The 19,487-nt window shown below is 33.8% G+C and overlaps 3 protein-coding genes across 6 annotated transcripts; 1 reads left to right on the forward strand and 2 right to left on the reverse strand.

Annotated features, from left to right (window-relative positions):
• LOC18607217 (cx9C motif-containing protein 4) lies at positions 2 to 1,398 on the reverse strand. Its single transcript, XM_007041266.2, has 2 exons — positions 1,224 to 1,398; positions 2 to 511 (listed from the first exon to the last, which is right to left on the reverse strand). Exons 1-2 carry the CDS (start codon positions 1,307 to 1,309, stop codon positions 406 to 408), a joined length of 192 nt encoding a protein of 63 aa, XP_007041328.1. The 5' UTR covers positions 1,310 to 1,398; the 3' UTR covers positions 2 to 405.
• On the forward strand, positions 1,561 to 5,327 carry LOC18607216 (protein EI24 homolog). Of its 3 annotated transcripts, none has more exons than XR_001926828.1 (12): positions 1,561 to 1,730; positions 1,896 to 1,961; positions 2,097 to 2,247; positions 3,001 to 3,053; positions 3,413 to 3,547; positions 3,636 to 3,699; positions 3,904 to 3,989; positions 4,077 to 4,159; positions 4,320 to 4,396; positions 4,502 to 4,617; positions 4,822 to 4,942; positions 5,092 to 5,327. XR_001926828.1 is itself a non-coding variant. In XM_018116504.1 (11 exons), the coding sequence occupies exons 1-11, from the start codon at positions 1,609 to 1,611 to the stop codon at positions 4,886 to 4,888; spliced, it is 1,020 nt and encodes a 339-aa protein (XP_017971993.1). In that variant the 5' UTR covers positions 1,561 to 1,608; the 3' UTR covers positions 4,889 to 5,327. The 3 variants fall into 3 exon arrangements, 1 of the variants encoding a protein (XP_017971993.1); XR_001926829.1 differs by having other exon boundaries at positions 5,114 to 5,327; XM_018116504.1 differs by having other exon boundaries at positions 4,822 to 5,327.
• On the reverse strand, positions 10,059 to 12,644 carry LOC18607218 (transcription factor TCP8). Of its 2 annotated transcripts, none has more exons than XR_001926802.1 (2): positions 10,465 to 12,644; positions 10,059 to 10,368 (listed from the first exon to the last, which is right to left on the reverse strand). XR_001926802.1 is itself a non-coding variant. In XM_007041267.2 (2 exons), exon 1 carries the CDS (start codon positions 12,175 to 12,177, stop codon positions 10,528 to 10,530), a length of 1,650 nt encoding a protein of 549 aa, XP_007041329.2. In that variant the 5' UTR covers positions 12,178 to 12,644; the 3' UTR covers positions 10,059 to 10,368; positions 10,497 to 10,527. The 2 variants fall into 2 exon arrangements, 1 of the variants encoding a protein (XP_007041329.2); XM_007041267.2 differs by having other exon boundaries at positions 10,497 to 12,644.

The raw sequence follows: 19,487 nt of genomic DNA on the forward strand, positions 1-19,487 counted from the left end.
ATAAGAGAATCATACATTTACCTAGAATATAAGAAGGAATATTACTCTCAATGAAGCAACAACCATTTGCAAAAAAGAAGACTGGACAAATCAAATACAATCATAATCTCTTTTGAAAGAAATTAAGGCATCTATCACACAGTTGTTAGACGAAAGCTATCGCTTGAATATCAAGGCCAGTTGCAAATATAGCGTGCCAGGATGCTGATGTAGATCAGTTTGGGAAAGTGAAGTGCCCCCTCCGGAACCTTAAACCTATTGTAGTCAATAGAAAATACCAATTTCCAAAGTAACAGGAACAGTCCTATGAACTATGACAATTGATTTTATGCAAGTTGCGTAAACAAAAGTCGAGCAAACAGACGAATCGAATAGGCATTCAGTGTGAGCAGAGGTCCATCAATATCACTTGGCTATTTGCTTTAGGAGAGCAGACACAGAAGCACAATGGGTGGAATCGTAATTGCATTTCTCGCAGCAAGATTGAAGCAGTTCGATCACTTTTCGGCACCTACATCATTTGAAAAGAAAGATAAAATCAGGATTGACAGAAAGTGAAATTATGGGTTGCCATCATAACACACATGCCAGGTTTTACAAACAAACTGATCCTCTGAGAAAATTACGCTTTGCTTCAGAAATTGATTCCAAGATCTATACAGGTGATAGAGAAAAGGTGTAAATAAGCTTACAAGCTGGAAAACTTGTATTAGGAAACAACACAGTTTAATAAAAGGGACCAACAGCTGCAGCACGACCAGGGAAAGAAATTGAAAACCAAAACAGATAGAAGATTAAAACGCAATAAAAAGCATAATGGGTCAAAGGAAGGTGAGGGTCAGGGCATATCTTTTTTTTACATTAGTGTGGTTCTGGTAACATTCTTCTCAGCATGCTTCAGAAGAAGACAGCCGCAAACAGAAATGAAACTTAAAGAGTTTTCTTGTTCCCAAATGGGATCCAAAGCATCCATTTTTGAAAACAATTTTGCAGCAGCAAGCATCAAATGATACGATCATCTTCAACCAAAGATTATTCTTAATGAATTAATCAACAGAAGTTTGAAGTTCCTCTCGATAATCATGAAAATTCAAATAACAAAAAGAAAAAAAAGGGAGATGTTGCAAACAGAATCATACCCAATATTTAATCTATCTTCTAAATTTATTGGGAAATTCATAGGATGGAAAAAGAAAAGAAAAGGAAAAGAACCCAATCTTTACCTTTGAGGAAGGAAATTGTTCTTGGAAAGACAAGCTTGGATATCGCAAGCCTCTTTCTTGCAAGGCTCTTTGCTTGGCTTCGCCATACCTCTGTTTCTTTGTTCACGTAAGCTGAAGAATTTTGTAGAGAAGCGGCAGCCAAACCGGTCTAATGATGACTTCGAATTCGATTGTTCGACTTAAACCCAACTTCTACAGCTGCCAGGTAAGCCCACACGTGGACCAATGAGATTTAAGACTTTTGGCTTTTAAAAATTAAGAATAAAGTTAGCTTATTGATTGATTAAGCTCTCAAAAGTCTCGAGCAAGCCCCTTTCTGTCAAAATTTTGAGAGAGAGGCTGAAAGCGCCCTTCTTTCTCTCTCAGCCTATTGTTCAAAAAAAAAATGGAAGATAGAAAGCTGTTAATAAAAATTTCGAGAACGAAATTAAAACAAGCATCGCTTTTATGGGCGGATGGTTTTAGAGAAGCTTGTTGTCTTCACAGAGTTATCGTTCTTTGTCGCAGGTTGCTTTCCTCCTCAATTGCTTTCCTTTCACGCTTTGTATTTCCGCTAATTAATCGCATTTATTTACTTTTTCTGTTAGTCCGAAATCTGGGTTATTGTTTATTTAAGCTTTTGAAGATGAAAAATTGTATCTTTAAATTTGTTTAAATGGTTTTTTTTGGTAGGTCGAGACAGCTCTTAATTAGAACCGGACAGTGTTTTCTTTTAAATGGCTTCATTTTCTTAGGAAGGTAATTTTTTTTCTTTTTCAATGCTTTATCAGAGAAATTGTGTTTTCCTATTTTCTGCAGAATATCTGATTGGTTGATGAATGGCATAGTTGAATTTATGTAAAGTATTTTCAACTCATGTTTTCTTTTTTCCAGTTTGTTTGTCCTAAACTCTGTTGTTATCCCAATACTACGATGGATATTGCCTGATCAACGCTCGCAGATCAGTTATGGAGGAACGTCTGCATTTGATGGTGTCTTAAATTTTTATTCCTTTTTACGTGGGTTACTCGTACAACTATTTTATGTAAGTGGTTACCGTTGATATAATTTAAACTGTTCCAATTTGATGGCTTTGAATTAGTTTTCCCATTAGTTTTAGTATCTATAAAGTCTTCTTTTTGGGCAGATATCTTCCAATGTGAATTTCAGTTTTCACTTTACTATGGTTCTGTGTAAAGGAGGTTCTTTTACAGCCCTTTAGCATTCAGATAAACTGTTTGGTTTAATGGAATTGCGGTTGATTTGTGTTTGAGGCAAATCCAAGTTGGTCACCACTCCTCTCCTGCAAATCCTCCTACTTTTGCAATTTATTCAGTCATTCTGATCAATCTGTCCTTTACCATGATAACATTCTATAATCATGACCATACTTTGCAACCAGAGGATTGTCATGGATAGTTTCACCTAGCCTGCAGTTGCTATTTCCTTATCCCCACCGCTAACCTTGGCTCTGGAACCGCTTGCTCTGATTCATTGCTACAACCAGCATAATCATGACAGCCCAATTCCCACAACTCACAATTATACCATTGACAACATTGCCCTTTCTCCATGTGCTGCTGCAGCTGCTGTTACTCTTGTGCCTTAATATAGACGCTAATTTTCACTCCCATAATGGCTGAGGCGATAACTTTTCTTGCAGCTGCACAGATATGATGTGTTGAAAGGGTTTTTAGAAATGAGACAATATTTCTTGTTTCTTGTGCTTTTTTGCCTTGTTATGAAAAGTTAACTTTCGCAAACCAGATATCTTAACTTGTTTAATTATCATCTGCAGGTATTTTGGTTCTATCCCCTGTACGTCTTCAGCTTTATTCTGAGCAATCTCTGGTACTTTTCCAACTCTGTCCCATTTTGATTTCTTTCTCCCTTGTGACATTTTAACCTGATTACTATAGCTATTGGTTAAAACTATTTTGGTTAAATATCTTTCTCTTTGGAAGTTCATCATCCATATTCCTGCAACAGAAGACCTTTTTCTGTCCTATAATTAACTGTCAGATCCATGAGGACTTTCTTAGCCTGTAATATTTTAATTATCAGTTGAAAATTAAACTGAATGTTGAAGTTTCCAATTTGTTATGTGTTTATATTATTCAAGAATCTTATTTGAATTTTTTGTCTATTCTTTCAACTTTTTAGTTATGTTCTGATCTATCTCAGTTGAACTAAACAATGTCTTGATCCAGGTACAATGACATTGCTAAGCATGGTTTCGCTGCAATGGGAAGATCTGGACCTTCTGTGGTGGAATCCTCAAAACAGAAGAATGCATTGAACTCAGACAGCAAAATGCATGCAGCAAAGCCTGCTGGTCTCGGATGGTACTAATGACTGGGCAATTTTCTTAAGCAAACAATTATACCTTGCATAGATGTGTAAGTCTGCTTTTTATTCTATGTTTTCCTGCAGGATCATGATTGAAATAGGGGAGCAGGTATATTCGGTGCTTCTTTTGAGTTTCTTTTTCTTGGAGGTAAAATTCTTTTCTCTACATGGTAAATTTTGTTTTTTACTTGTTAAGTAGGTAATGATGAGTTCTTGCTGCACATTACCTTCTGTTTATAGAGGCATTTGCTAACAGCTAGTATGTTTCTGATTTTTTTTACCCTTTTCCTCTGTATGAAGTTGTCTAGGCATTTGGGATGACAGACTTACATCCTTCCAAATTTATGTGTAGGTTTATGCCACAGGATTTATACCCTATGTTGGAAAGGCACTCAATTTTCTACTTCTTTCTTGGATGTATGCCTATTACTGTTTCGAGTATGTGGTAAAACAAGTATTTGCTGTTTAACTTTTTGCACTTAGTATAATCTAGATAATAGCTAAATAACTTTTTGAACTTCTTAGGTACAAGTGGAACTTTTCTGAATGGGGTCTGGAGAAAAGGCTAGACTTCTTTGAAACTAATTGGGCATTCTTTGCGGGTTTTGGTAATTGCTTTTCACTTTAATTGATCGCTGCTTGTAAAATGTGATTTTTTCTGTAATTTACCTTTTTGCTGTTATGGAAGTGAAAATAACCCGAGTAGGGAACACTTTGGTGAAACGGACAATTATATCGTGTTCAATATCACTGATGTTTTATTATCAGGAAGCCCTTGCGTTCTGGCAATTTTCTTCTTCTCACCTCTTGTGAGCTATGGTGTTATGGCCATACTCTTTCCCCTGGTATGTCTTGACCCCCGCCCCATGTTTAGTTTTTCTTTTAGTGATTATAAAATTTAATGTTTTCTTTCCTGAAAATTTGATGGTTTTAACATGCATGTCTTTCAGTTTGTTCTGACTGCAACAGGCACAGAGGCAGAGCAAGTTATTTCCACTCAAAAAGGAAAATGGAGTGGTGCAAAACTGGGGAGGCTTCCAGTATTTTATGCAGTCGACAATTTACTGTAAGCTGCCGGGTTTGATTAGCCTTATCTTTTGCTCTTTGTTTCACCATAGAATTCATTTACAAATGAAATGAATTTCCACTTTCTCCTGAACATGGAAAGTACCATCATAGTTTAAAATGGAGAATTTTCGTTTTCATTTAAATTTTTTGATATAATCATGGGAGCCTGACACACTGCTTGTCTCGACTGATATTTCTATAGGAGGCGGGTCTTGTCCCTCTTGCCAGTGGAATCTCAAAAACAAGCACTAGACAACAAGTCACTTTAACAAATTCTGGCTTATGCTCTCACAAATTCTTGATAGAGAGTCCATTTCTGCAAGGTAGGCAGAAAAGTTCTTGGACCTTTTATCTCTTTTGGGATGCTCTTGCATGTACCGAACCTTTCATTGGAGCAAAAAGATTTCTTTCATTATTACCATCACCTAATTATGTTGTGTCTCTTAATCTTGTTACTCATCTAACGAAACAGGTATGAATGTTTTGACTGGCAGTTGCCCTGCTTTTCTTCACAACACTGCAATGGCTCAGCATCATATCATTTTTCTTGTATCTTTGTGTACATAAAAATATGCAAAAATGTGCATTCTGCCCCTTCCTAAGATTATCAAAAGCGTGTACAGTATTTGGTTTATAATAAACATTGAATTCTTCAATGTCCTTATTTTTTATGCATTGATAGTGAATATAAGACGAGTTATTATTCAATTTTTAAAAAATTAACTTGATAGGATGTGATGGTTAACATTAAGGTAGCGTTTGGTATTTTACAATGTAATGTGATTGCAGGGAAGATAATATTACAGTGTTTGGTATATAAGTAATGTAATGATTAAAATGCAGCGAAGATAACATTGCAGTGTTTGTTTTACAAGTACTTTACAGGGTATGTAATGTTAATTTTCAAAACTACCTTTATATATTAAAATACAAGTTTAACATGTATTTTTTTATTGTTAATTTTTATATAATATCATTTTTAAATATATTTTTAATTAAATATATTTTATTTTTTATTACAAGTATATATTTTATTTTTATTTTTAATATAATTTCTTATATTGTATATTTTATTTTAAATTTTTTCTTTAGAAGATAATATTTTAAATTGATACTAGAGACCGATTTAATGATAGTAATCAAAGGCAAAAAAAAAAAGATTGCAGTACAAGAAGTAGGACTCAAACTCGAGACCAATAATGCAAGCGTCACTAAGCAATTAATCACACAACCAACTAAACAAATTGTGATAAGGTGCAATCAAAAGTTGATATAACGACTGGCAGTAACAACTAAATCTTTTTGCACTCTTTTCTTGCATTTTAAAATCTAAAAAAAAATTGTAATGGTTTTCTACTATCAAGACTAATTTTTCCTTAAACAAAATAAAAAAAATAAGAGATCAAATCTTAAAAAAAAGAGTAAAAATTCAAATTTAATGTTAAAAAGAGGCTTTTTGGGGTCAAAACGGCAGCAGATTGCCTTCGACTATCTGTCAATGCGTAGATATCGAAAAGTTATATGGATTAAAAAAAAAATCACCCTAATCGGACAATCGAGCACAAAGTTATGACCTTTTGAAATTTAAATCACCTTGTGACCCAAAACAATCGAAACATTGTAACTTCTTTTAATTTAACCGTAGCGTTGGGTTTAGGCCCACCAACAATCCTCATAAGAGCAAATGAACTAGAAGAATGAGGGGACTAAACCCTGAGAAACCAACCCAACTCCTACAAATTTTTCAAAAAAAAAATTCCAATCCAAAGACCCAACCTTAAAATAAGGCAGAAACAAAAACGCAAGGCTCCTTTCTTGATAAACCAAGTTGGATTACAAGCCGTCCATTAGAACATATAACATTATTTACTAACTAGTCATGCAATGCCTTACTAACAAGTCACACAATACCTTAATAACAAGTCACGCAATGCTTTAATAACAAGTCACGCAATGCCTTAATAACAAGTCACACAATGCTTATCAACATGTCAAGTAATGCCTTATCAGAAACTAATCACGCAATACCTTATCAAAAACTAGTCGCGCAATTTTCAAAGTAAGTCACGTAATGACTTATCAAAAACTAATCATGTAATATCTTATCAAAAACTAGTCACGCAATGACTTATCAAAACTAATCACGCAATGTCTAAAGTTAGTCACGCAATGCCTTATCAAAAACCATGCACAAATAAGATGGTCATGTCTTGACGGTATCATGGATTTGGCAATACTAGGTACAAGTTCTGTTTTCAGCATTTCTAATTGGATGGAAGTTCTAATTGGATAGAACTTGAAAACTATTTGATTACCCATATTTTGTTGAGGGAATAAAAACCAAAAATTGCAACACAAAAAATTACAACCAAACACGCAGCATTTTATATCATCACAATTATCTGTGCCTGTTATTGAAGATTAGCCCAAAAATCCAACCTCTCTTGCATATCAAGGGCCAAATTGTTTCAGTGATAAACCCTAAAATATAAATATGAAGAAAATCTAAATTAATAAAAAAAAATCACTTTAAAGAATACAAGAAGAAGATAAAAAAAGAGAAAGAAAAAGAAAAATGGGAGATTTCAACCCACAATTTCAGATGATGAAGAAGCAGAACTAGAAAAAGGAGGAGCGACTTTAGCAAAATGGAGAAGAAGCAGCAGACCCTCAACCGAAAAAACGATGCTTTACTTTGAATTGTGAGTAATTTTTTTAAAAGATGATGGATAAAAATGTTCTTAAAGACATTGTAGAGTGCAATGTAATGTAATTACATTAGTTTTGAATTGCAATCACATTATATCCATTGGTTGCAATGTGATTGCATTGCAATCTTACATTGCAGTGGTCTGTTACAAAATAAATATTGTAATGTAATTTAATTAGACACATTACAGAGAATGTGATTTTACATCCCTTAAACCAAATGCAACCTAACTTGTAAGTTGTTATGCACTTTAGTCTATTGGATCAATTTTGTTTCACAAAAAATGTCTCATGATTTGAAGATGGTGTGAATATTTAAATACAAAATCATACTTTGAAATGCAATCGATGTGAAATTCATAACTCGCATTGGACACCGTGGCATTCGAGGTAGAATTATAACAAGTTACGTATATGGAATGTTTATAAAAATTAATTTTTTTAATTTTTTTACTTATTTAATGATATGATTTACATCAACTTGTAAAATTTTATCTATTTTGATTAGTTAAAATTTACAATTTTATTTCACAAAAATTATTTCACAACTTAAACATAATGCAAATACTTAAATACCAAATCTAGACAATCAATGGAAGATTCACGACACTCCTGGGTCTGATTCGAGTTAGAATTGAAACAAATTACTTATTTTTCTTCTTCCAATGGGAGAGACAAATGTAAAGCAGCATGAACAGGCCACGCGCTCTGAGCTCTGCTCCCCAGCCCCATCATCTTTTGTCTTTCTCCTTACCAAACCCTCACTTGCTGAACTAATGATTGGTACACGTGTAAGACATGAAGACCAAAAATTTCAATGCAAATGGGAAAACAAACAAAACGATCCCGACCGTCCATCCACTCATCGTCCCCCATCTCCTTTCCCAAAACGGTAACTCTTGGCCCCGCACAATTAATTTTTTGGGTTTAAATAATTTTGAAAATTATTTAATTAGTACTACTTTAAACTTCTCGTTGCGAAATTTACGGCATAATGGAACCACCGGGCGGGAAAGATTTGTCAGCTGAATTTATTGAATATGCTTATCAGTACAAGGGCTTTTTAAAAAAAATTAAAATTAAAAGGGAAAGAATATGCTTAGTACAATTTTAGTACTTTTTTTTATTAACGTGTATAAAAAGTTGAAATTTGTCTGCCGTAAAGCGAGATTAGCGCATTAATGAACTAGATTGACTTCAAATATTATTAAATTTTAAATATTAAAAATTATCAAAATAATTGAACAAATCGTCTGTCTTAATTGATTAATGTCAAAATTGAAGAAAATCAATCCGAAGTATGGTCACATTGTAAACAGGTAATCTAAATTTGGGTTATTAGATTTTTAAAAAGGTGGCTCTTTATAAACACAAAAAATGAATGGGAAAAATTCAAGGGAATATAATTATAGTAACTTCAAAGATCATCTTCATTGATACCTCACATGTGAAAATTTCCAAGCATTATATATATTATCAATTGAAATTAAATTAGTCATGAAATTCATGATTATTTTTAAACTTTAATGATTATTAGTAGGGACATTCACATGGTTGTCAGGGGCACATTAATTTGCTGAGCTGAATGTAGTAATAAAGGTACAAAAATTCAGATTTAATGGTAAAAATACATATAATTTTGAGAATTTTTTTAATATTATTTTAGTTATAAAAAAAAAGAAAGAAAAATAAAGATGATGTGGAGAAAATGATTAAGCAATGAAAACGAGGAAGTCATCTGAAAGAACTGTGCAAGTCAAAACAAAAGTGATTCTTCTCGGTTTGCAAACAAAACCTGAAAAACAAATGTAGGGAAAGAACGTGGGAGAGTGGGTTTTGGAATTCGACAAGAACTCAGATGGATCAAAGCCATTGCAACCCAAACATCCTTCAGTTCCATGGCTTTTCACGTTTAGAACCATAATATAGTTCATTAGACATTGATTAATGATAGTAGTATTAAAGTATTAAAACAAGGACATTCTCATTTTGTTTCCAGGTTTTCTTGAATCTGCATTTGAGGTTTGAAGCACTTTGGTGCATTGGCAAGCAACATCCAAGAAGAATAAGCTTTATTCTTCCTGGAAATCAGGGAGACCACACCTGGAGAAAGTGGGGGCTGCTTAGTTTAAAAAGACAATGAAGCATGCCACCAGAGCAGAAAATGTATTGATGAGGGAGGGGAAAGCAACGGCATAAATATGCTTTCAGTGTGTAATAATAACATTAAATTAAGTACCCTTTTTTTTATGTTAGTATAAGCAAGTTGGAAAGGTCACTAAACGTGAATAAAAAAGAATGGCAACGATGTTGGAAGGTAAAACCCAAACTGACATGCTTTCTGGATCTCTTTGAAACTTGAGAAGGAAAGGGGGAAGCAGACTCTTTATGGAATAGTTTAATCTTCTCTTCCCCAAGAAAAAGTTTTTCTTCTCTCTCTCTCTCTGTCTCCATTGCTTTGAGAGAGTACTTTTTGAAGGAATAGCAATATAACATCGAGCAGGCTATCCACCCTCATTTATTAGAAATGATAAGCTAATGCCTTTCTGTTCATTTCTGCATTTTGCCAATGTGAAAGAGATAGATTCTTTGAAGAAAGGTAGGAAAGCAACAGGAAAACAAATCATGGCAAACTAATAATTATAGCAAAAATAGTTGAGTTTTTTTTTTTTCCCTCAATTCCCTTTGCTTGTTTTTTGTTTTCCAAATTCCTCATACAAACAAAGCAAATAATAGTAATAAACACAGTAATCAAACACAAACAAATATCCTCCTATACAAGCAACTCTCTCTCTCTCTCTCTCTCATTCCTGTTCCCTATCAGGTCCCCTTCGGACCACAACTGAAATTACAAACTCTCAAACTTCTCCAAATCGATCAACTCTAGCCAAGAAAAATTGGGAAAAAAATTTAAAATCAAAAGGACAAACAAAGCTAACAAATGGGACCTAATCAGAACCTTTCTTTTATCTCCCCAGATGACAAATCCACTAACAAAGTTCATGCACTCAGCTCATCACAAACTTCCTGTTTTCCACATCTGCACAAACAAACCCAGCAATCTCTAGTTTCCTGCTTCCTATATAATCGAATGTATTTTCATAAAGAAGAAAAACAAAATTCAAAAGGCATTAACCTGTCAAATATGTGAATTAAAAGCCTACTAACCAACTCTTGTACATTTAATTCTCGGAATCCATCATTGAGAATTATTGGGGTCTTCATCTCCACTATCTGTACCTTGAGGCTGGTGTTGATGGTGTTCCAGTGGATTATTTTGCTCCGAATTAATGTTCGAACCACCTCTAGAATAGGCATTAAGAGCAGCCAACATGCCCAAATTAGACTCAGACATTCCTAAGCCAAGGTGCTGAGAAGGCTGTTGCTGCATTAACATCGAACCCAATTGCAAAGGACTCGGCCTACCACCTTGGAATTCAACACTACCCGGAAGATTAAATCTTGGCACAAAATGCAAGGGTGCTTGTAATGTATTCCCACTTGCGGGACCTGGTGTTCCAAAAGGCCACATCTGGGGCTCAGATGGACCAGCCCCGGATGCACCCGTGGCCACTGACGGGCCACCGGCACCAGCAGTCACGGGCAGCATCCAAAATGTACTGCCTGCTCCACTGCTAGGAGCCGGTGCCACTGCCCACATGGCAGTGGCGGGCAGAATATTTGATGGTCGAAGTAGGCCCGAAGATCCAGCATCTTGTTGTGGTTTAGGCAATTGGCTTAAACCACTTTTAAAAACCTTAATAGGGGATCCGTCTCCGCTTCCACCTCCGCCGCCACTACCACTTTCACCTTGTTGCTGATTGTCATCCTTAAACAAGTCCTCTCTAAACCGTTTCCTCATATAATTCTCACTTGAATTTCCACTATCTCCACCAGCAGCTCCAGGTAAAGCTTCAGCTATTTGATCTGCTGTTAAAAGATGCTGCTGTTGTTGCTGTTGCTGCTGCTGATGGTGAAAACCCAACAAAGCGCTATGAGCAAACCCTTCTTCATAAGGGTGATGATGATGATGAGAAGCCAAAGCTAAAGCACCATGGAACGAGTGAGGAGCAGATTTTGAAGGTGGAGCTGAAAGCGTGGATCCGCTACTTCTTAACGAAACATTAAGAGTTGAAAAATTGGCTGGTATAGTACCAGTTCCTGTGGCTGCTATTATTGCTGGTTCTGCTTGTTGTAAAAGCCATTCAATTGTTTCCCCATCAGATTTGTGACCTAATTCTCTTGTCAATTGAAAAACCCTAGCCGCACAAGTAGCTGGCATTCTGATTCGGCGGCCTCGACCATCGACTTTCGTGTGGCGGTCCTTGGTGGAGCGTTTCACTGGAGGGTTAGCTACGGTCGTCGTCGTCGTCGTTGTCGTAGATGAAAGTGGCAAGTTTGGCTGATTCTTCTTTGTGGAATCGACGTTGACAGAAGTAGATCTGGTGGCAATAGCGAGAGAGGCGTCAACGAGTTGAGGCGGGTTGGTTGTAGTGGTAGTAGCTGAAGAAGAAGAGGAGGAAGAAGAGGAGAGAGGCGGCGTTGTGGTTGTCGTAGTTGTTGAAGAAGCAGGATGAAGAAGCAGATGATGGTGGTGGTGGGGGTGAGAGATGGAGCCCATATTAAAAGGGTTGCCTGCGGAAGGACCCGAAGATCTGGTGCCATCAAAAGGGACCACAAGTTGAGGAGAAGGGGACTGCTTTTGATGTTGGAGGTGGTGGTGGTGGTGATGATGAAGGTGGTGGTGGAGAGACTGATGATGGGGTTCTGTAGAATTGTTGCTACTGTTGTTGTTGTTGCTGTTGCTGTTGTTGCTTTGCTTGTTGCTTTGCAAATCTGTAAGTTCCATTTGGTGGGGTAATTCTTCCGGGTTTTTCAAAGGGGCTTGGATTTTAATTTTTATACTAAAATGTTTTTTGTTTTTTGGTTTCAAAGTCGATCCATCATCAACCTTATCTTTTCTCTTTGTTCTTCTTCTCTCTAAGTCATCTTTGTTTTCTCAACAGAAAGAAAGAGAGAGAAAGAGAGAAGATAGATATAGAGAGAACGAGAGTTAAATTTTTTTTGCAGAGTGGTCTGGACCTAAGTAGGACTAAGAGTTTGTGGGGTTCTTTTGCTTTCTGATTGACTGTTGTCTTCGCCTGAGCTGAGAGAGAGAGAGAGGTGCGCAGGCTAAGAGGCTGGCTTTGGATAGAAGCAGGTGGGGGACCTAGGTGAAGAAGGGGGGGGCGAAAAAAAGTTAGCCAAAGTCCACTCGTGGGGTCTCGTAAAAGGAATGTTAAAAATCGGCCCTTTGTTTTACAACAAAAACATACCCGCCCCTTCCCCCCTCTTCAGCTCTTCGGACAGGCTATGTCCACTCCCATGAGTTTCACAGTCAGGACTTCCCTTCTGATGTCTTTCAGAAGGTAAAACTCCCATTCTATCCTCAGCTTTCATCAAACAAAGCCTGTGTACTTTGTGGACAACATTGTCTTTTGCGTTTTCCAATCAGTTGTTCTTTCAGACAGAAATTGATGTGCCCAGATCATTGTCTGAAAATATACTTCCAAACTTTTACTACTTCTATATAAATACTTCCTGTAAACAAACAAAATCTCGTTTTCACCCCCCCTCAATCTCTCTCTCTCTGTTATGTTTTTCCACTAACTAGTAACTACTGCTGATCATGCGCAGTAGAGCCCTCTTTTTGCAGATCAGCAGAAAAAATTGCAGGACACAAACCCTTTTTAGATTTTGGGGTATTTGAAATCCTGACGCTTGTTAATTTCCTTTGTTTCAATTAAGGTTTACAAACTACGAAGAGATGATGAGATTAGGGGAGTAGGGTGGGGGGGGAAGAAGAAAAGAAAGAGAGAAATGGTGTTATGGTAAATAAGAGGGTGTTTGAGAGGGCAGGGCATGCAGATTTGCAGCTGGGCAGCGCAGGTAAGCATCAGATAAAGCATCTAATGCAGTAGGACAGCTCACCCCAACCCAACCCCACATTCTGTGTTTTTATTTTTTTTCTAATTATTTATATATTTTATCTTTTTAATTTAGTAGTAGTATCTTTTTCTTTTTGGGTAGCTGTCCATATGGGCACCCTCTCTTTTGATAAGGTGGCAACTTTTCTTGTCAAAAAGACCAAATTGCCCTCCTATGCTCTCTCTAAAGGTGAACATTAATCTATGTAATTCACTTCAATATTCTCATTTTTGATATTATTTTATTTGATTATTTTAATTGATTTTTCTATATCTAAAATTACAATTCAATCAACTGAATAATTCATCATTTAGAGATGGATGGCATCTTTTCCTATTGCTAAATTTTGAAGATCATATACAAAAAGAGTCAAATCAACTCAAGAATTCATTATTTAGAGATAAATAGAGTATTTTTCTATTACGATACTCTAGAGTTCATATAAAAAACAATCGAATTAATCGAATAATTCATTATTTAGAGACAAACGAAGTAATTTTCTTGCTACTAATACTTTTTCAAGATCATATAAAGGAATTCATGATTTTAAAATTAGGGCAAAATTTGGAGCTTGCGGGCACAATGTTTTTAACTTTGGTAAAGTACAGTTTTGTCCACTCATGATTAGGCCAAGGGCGGCAAAGTTTTAAAAGAAAACTTCTTTTCCGGAGGAGGAGGTGCCCAAATCATTCTAACTTTCCTTATATTTCAAACAAACAAAAAAGAAACTATTATAATCTCACAAACAATAACCAGCCAGCCAGTACCCACCCGGACCCACTTTTTCTGTCCTTTATAAAGTCCCATTTTGAACAGATAATCATCTAATCTACTCATAAATAATTCCATTGATAACCATACAAATCCATCCCACATCTTCATCCCTATCATCTTATAACAATTTTTAATTCAACAAATAATTAACAATATCAAAAAAGATGAATGAGACTCCTTTTTTGCTCCTCTCCCCTCATTCTAAAGTTGTAAAAATTAACCCATGTTTAGTTAAATTCTTCCTCCTAAGGTATAAGATTTGGATTTACATCAAACCATCAATAGTAACATAAATAATTAATAGAAACGACATCGGATAAGATATCTGTTAATTATGAAGTACTTTAACTTGAATGCTCAAGTTAGATTATTTATATTCAAATTATAATTGGATTTGGATAGTAGATATTTTATGACTATTGCTTGAATCTTATCTAAACTTGTTATGGGTAATGATTTTATTATTTAAATACTTCAATTTTATTTACTCGAATTAAAATCATTATGAATGAATGGAGATATCGATGTAAATCTGAATGAGAATTGTTACATTAAATTTACTGTAGTGCCTGCCAGGCAAGGACAGTGGTCACAGTGGGAATTACTGTTCATACATCATACTCTCCCTGTTTGGTTCTCCATATATATATATAAAGGGATTCTTGATAAAGACCTCCCCCACCCTCCTTTTTATTTTATTTATTTTTTGCTAATTTTTTTCTTTTTCCTCTTCAATCTTTAAATTTTATTCCAACTAACCAAATTTAATTTTAAAAATTTACATCACATCCCAAAATGATGGTGGTGCCACAGTGCTGTCAGAAAACATTCAGCCCTTTACCTCTTAATTACCTCTCTGCTTTGTCAACCTAATTTTTTACCATGAGCCTCCTCCTTCCTCCTCCCTCCATCACTGACATTTTTTCAAGGCTGATCCTCATATCTTTCTGTTCCCATTAACTTTCCCCTTTCTGACGTTTTACCAGCCCACTTAATTTGCTCCTTTCCCTTCCCAACAAATGCTCCAGACTGTGAAAAATATTTTAATTGGGTAAAAGGCTGCAACTTAAATGAACATATACCACCCCATGAATGTACAGTAAGAGAAAAAGCTGCAAGGGGTTTTTTCCCTGACTTTTTTTTACAGTAAATTTAGTGCCCTTTCCCTCCCCTTGAATGAATAACTGTAAAAAGTAAAATTGCAAGATTAAAAAAAAAAAAAAAAAGCTTTGGGGAACGATGTTTGTATTTGGGTACATTCGTTTTTTACCCAATCAGTTGAAAAATATTTTAATGCATCATTGTCACCATTGATGGAGCTTGTTGATGTACCTCAGCTAAACATGTGGATACATTTACGATCACACTGGACCAATTTGACCGGCTTCTCGAAAGAGATCAGTCCTATCCTAATCAATACCACAATGATTTGTTTTATTGAAAAAGGTTTTTTGTTTCTTTTTAATTTATGAAACAATAATTTGAAATCTCGTGTTTCTCATTTCATTGTTATATATTAAATGCTAATGGTTTAAATCACATTTTGTGTAGAATAGTAACAAATAAGATACCTTTAATTTTGAAACATCTGAATTTGAATTCAATTATTCATATCTTACTCAAATTCCATTTAAAATTAACAGTTAATATTCAAATCCAATTATTACTATTTATAAAAAAATTCAAATTCTAACCTAACTAAAAAACTAATTTATATTTTAACATTAGAAATTATTATTTTATGATCAAGTACAAGTAATGGATACTCTATGATTACTACCTTGATTCTACTCAAACTCATGACAAGTAGTAGTTTTATTACCCAAATTCTATCCGAACTTGATTATGAAATATTTTAATCCTATTAATTAATGGGATATAGTAATGCAAATTATTCAATTATCAAGTATCTATTATCATTTCTAATTTGGTGCTTCTTTAGCTAGTTACACAATTTTTACTTTTCCTATTCAAAAAAAAAAAATATGAAGAGATGATTGAAATTATTGCAATTTGTTGTGTTGTTATACAATTACTTCATTCATATTTTTCATATTACTCTATGATTTGGAGTGACCCGAAAGGCTATAATTATACATTAGAATTTTGGAATCAAATTAAGCAATTAAAGATGTGAAAGGCCAGATAGATGGATCTTATCATTTTGAATAGTTGTTTAAACAAATAAGCACATATCCCACATTTAGCCATGATCAACAATTGATTAGTATGCATTGGCCATTAGGGTTTTCCAATGTCACATTCGAATCTAATTTATTGGCCAAAGCTAGCCAAGATATTGAAGTGGACAATAACTAATTTCCCTTGCTTTTTTTTTTTGTATTCATTACCAAAACCATAGATACAGTGTGTCCTCATTTAGCAACCTGTTGGTGGCACTTTTGCCCCCTTTTCTACATCCACAAAAATGGAAAAATTGATTCTTATTAATGGAAAATATTGAATATTATTTGAAATATTGTAATCTTTTTTTTTTTTTGAGTATGGATATTTTATGAGTTGTATATTCATAATTAATGGTGGGAACTGATGAGATAGATGGTGGGAAAAAAAAAATAAAAAAAGCACCCTAACCAAAACTTTTTCTTTTTAGGGTTGGTGCACTTGAACACAGCTTAAGACTAATGTAAACATGCATAATATTAAAGGTGTGTCTAGTGCGAGAGCCTTTATTGAAAGTGCTCATATTTAGCTTGCTTGCAGACATAAATATAAATTAAATGATTACAAATTATGTGTAAAATTAAATTTATCATCTAACACAATTAAAATTCTATAATACTTCTTATTTGATTCAATGATATGTATATATATTTTAATTTTTTTGATCGTATATATCATTTCATTATTTTTTAGCTATTAATTTTACATTTATATAAAGAAAAATCAAAATTTACATAGTATGATCACTTAGCATGAAAATAAATGCAATAATACAATTTTTGCTCAATCATTATCTTGCTGATATCTTTTGTCTAGATAAAATTAAAAAAATACTCTTAAATATACACAAATAAGTTAATTAAAAAAATGAAAATGTAAGTGAAATTTAGTTAAAAAATTGTAAAAACTAGTAGTAGTACTATATTGGATTATATATACCAAGGACAAAGTTAATTTTGAAAAATAAAAGGTAGGGTACTTTGATAGTTGAGGTAATGATTATACGGATTTAGCAACAAATTGACCGCACATGCAGGTCACGTGCGTTTTGACAGTCCCCCTGTCGCGGATTTGGTAAACTTTTGTTTGTTTGTTTGTTTGTAAATGTTAGTCTTTTCACTGTTTCCCCAATTTTCAAGTCGGGAAAAGGAAAGAAAATTAAAAAAAGAAAAAAAGAAAAGAAAAGAAAAGAAAAAGGTGTTTGTTTCCCTTATCATTCACGGCGTGAACAGTGGGTCAATGACACGACGCGCTTTCGAAAGAGGCGAGTGACAGACACGGACAACAGCACCCCGATTATGAAGGGGCAGCAAGCGCACTGTCCCTGCGGTCTACGTTGGGTCCCACTCCTACATGTTTTCTTATCCGGAAATCCAAACAATTCCAAGTTGATTTGAAAGGAATTCCCCCGCGCCCCCCTCCCTCTCCTTCCGACTTCCTTCGTTATCGTGGACAATTCAAACCTGTTTTATTTCGTGATGTTAATAGCTTAACGGAATGAATGCCGCTTGCCGATTCCCTTCCACCCCTCATTTTCGTCGTACTGTTCGGGGTTTGAAATATTTACCGACGAAGAGCAATGATTTAGACAGCGACGACGTTTAATTAGTTCACTCATTTTCCACTGTTAATAATGAACTTGTTAGAAATAAATAACTTCATATGATTATAGGATTTTATCCTTATTTTTAAATATTTAAAATTTCTTGTTATTTTTGTAATAATTAAAATTCAATTTTTAATTCTGATATATTTTATTTTTAAAATTTTTAAATATATAATAGATTTTTAATTTTTTAATATTAAAAATAAATTTATAATATAAAAAGTAAAAGTATTAAGAGTTTAAAAATTAATAAAAAACTATTTTAAAACGTTTTAAATGAGAAAAATGTGAAAGATAGAGTATTAACTACCATAATTTATGATCGAGTTAGAATGCTCATGACCGTTTGTGCATGTGGGGAAAATAGAAACAAAGTAGAGACTTAGAGATATAAACGAGTAGGATACTTGTTTTCTTTTTTTAATATCCAATTTTGAATTCATTCAATTAAAAAAGTACTTATCTATTAAAACTCAAATGAAATATCAAAACATTATTTAAAATAAAACCCTGATAATATAGCACTATCCTCTAATTACTCAAATTGGGTAAATATTAGATTAAATAACTCAAATAATAACTTAAATAACTAAAAATCATATAAAAATTTTATTGTATATTTATTAATTTAGTAAAAACGAAATTGATTAAAATGGTAAAAGTTGGGTTGAAGGTAAAGAGGATAAAAGTTTGAATTTCACAAATTAAAAAATTTTAAAATATTATATATATATATATATATAAATAATTGTTTGAAAAGGATCAAATTTAAACATAAATAGAATGCTTGAATTTTTAGAAAATGGTATTCATTTGAATGTTGGTTCTGGGCTTTAAAATTCTTAGGTCTTGAATCTTTATGCTTTGAACCAAGCCCTCACGAATCTTACATTGCAATTGGCCATTGGTGGGCTATGAAAGATGGGCCTCCAGGTGCAATCAACTGGCAGGGAGAGGAAGCAGCTGGGCTTCATCCAAACCATCTACATGCTAATTAGGGATGGTAAAGGGAATTATGTAAATGGCTATTTCTAACTGTTATTTTTTATTATTGAAATCGAGTCTGATCGATATTTGTAGTGAGTGTTGATATTATTTTAACTAAACAAATCGATTCGAAATTTAATAGAAGATTATTAATAGAATTCGGATGAGATTTGCATATTAAATTTTATAATCGAGTTCAAATATAAATATTTTTAAATTAACAAATACCCTATCGATAATCATATTTACAGATTAAAAAATTTCAATCATAGTTGTCAAAATTTGAGTTGCATATCCTTTCCATTTCTATAGTTTAAAAAATTAGTTAGTGATCCCTAAACTTACAATGTTATAACAAAAAATTCATTTTGTTCGTAATTCTATTAATTAATCGTTAAACAATCAACTATATGTACGTAACAACTCACATGTTAAGTTTCATGTAAAAAATTATTGTATTAAAGATATATATTTAATTCTATTGCATTCATAAATCTTAAATTGATTTTGAGTTTTTGTCTTAATATTAAAAAAATTGATCTAATAAGTGATTTTTTAATTTATAAAAATAAAAAAGGCATGTGACTCAAATTTCGAAAATCATGGATGTAAGTTACTTTATATTTTAAAATAACATTTCT

This window comes from Theobroma cacao, chromosome 2, assembly GCF_000208745.1.
Source record: "Theobroma cacao cultivar B97-61/B2 chromosome 2, Criollo_cocoa_genome_V2, whole genome shotgun sequence".
Taxonomy (NCBI): Eukaryota; Viridiplantae; Streptophyta; class Magnoliopsida; order Malvales; family Malvaceae; genus Theobroma; species Theobroma cacao.

Bases quoted from the DNA above. Each gene is read 5' to 3' on its own strand.
- LOC18607217 (XM_007041266.2), bottom strand. From the start codon at position 1,309: ATGGCGAAGCCAAGCAAAGAGCCTTGCAAGAAAGAGGCTTGCGATATC. The intron at 512-1,223 runs GTAAAGATTGGG...CAAATGATGTAG, and splicing joins AACAATTTCCTTCCTCAAAG to GTGCCGAAAAGTGATCGAAC.
- LOC18607216 (XM_018116504.1), top strand. From the start codon at position 1,609: ATGGAAGATAGAAAGCTGTTAATAAAAATTTCGAGAACGAAATTAAAA. The intron at 3,548-3,635 runs GTACTAATGACT...GTTTTCCTGCAG, and splicing joins AAGCCTGCTGGTCTCGGATG to GATCATGATTGAAATAGGGG. The intron at 3,700-3,903 runs GTAAAATTCTTT...ATTTATGTGTAG, and splicing joins TGAGTTTCTTTTTCTTGGAG to GTTTATGCCACAGGATTTAT.
- LOC18607218 (XM_007041267.2), bottom strand. From the start codon at position 12,177: ATGGAACTTACAGATTTGCAAAGCAACAAGCAAAGCAACAACAGCAAC.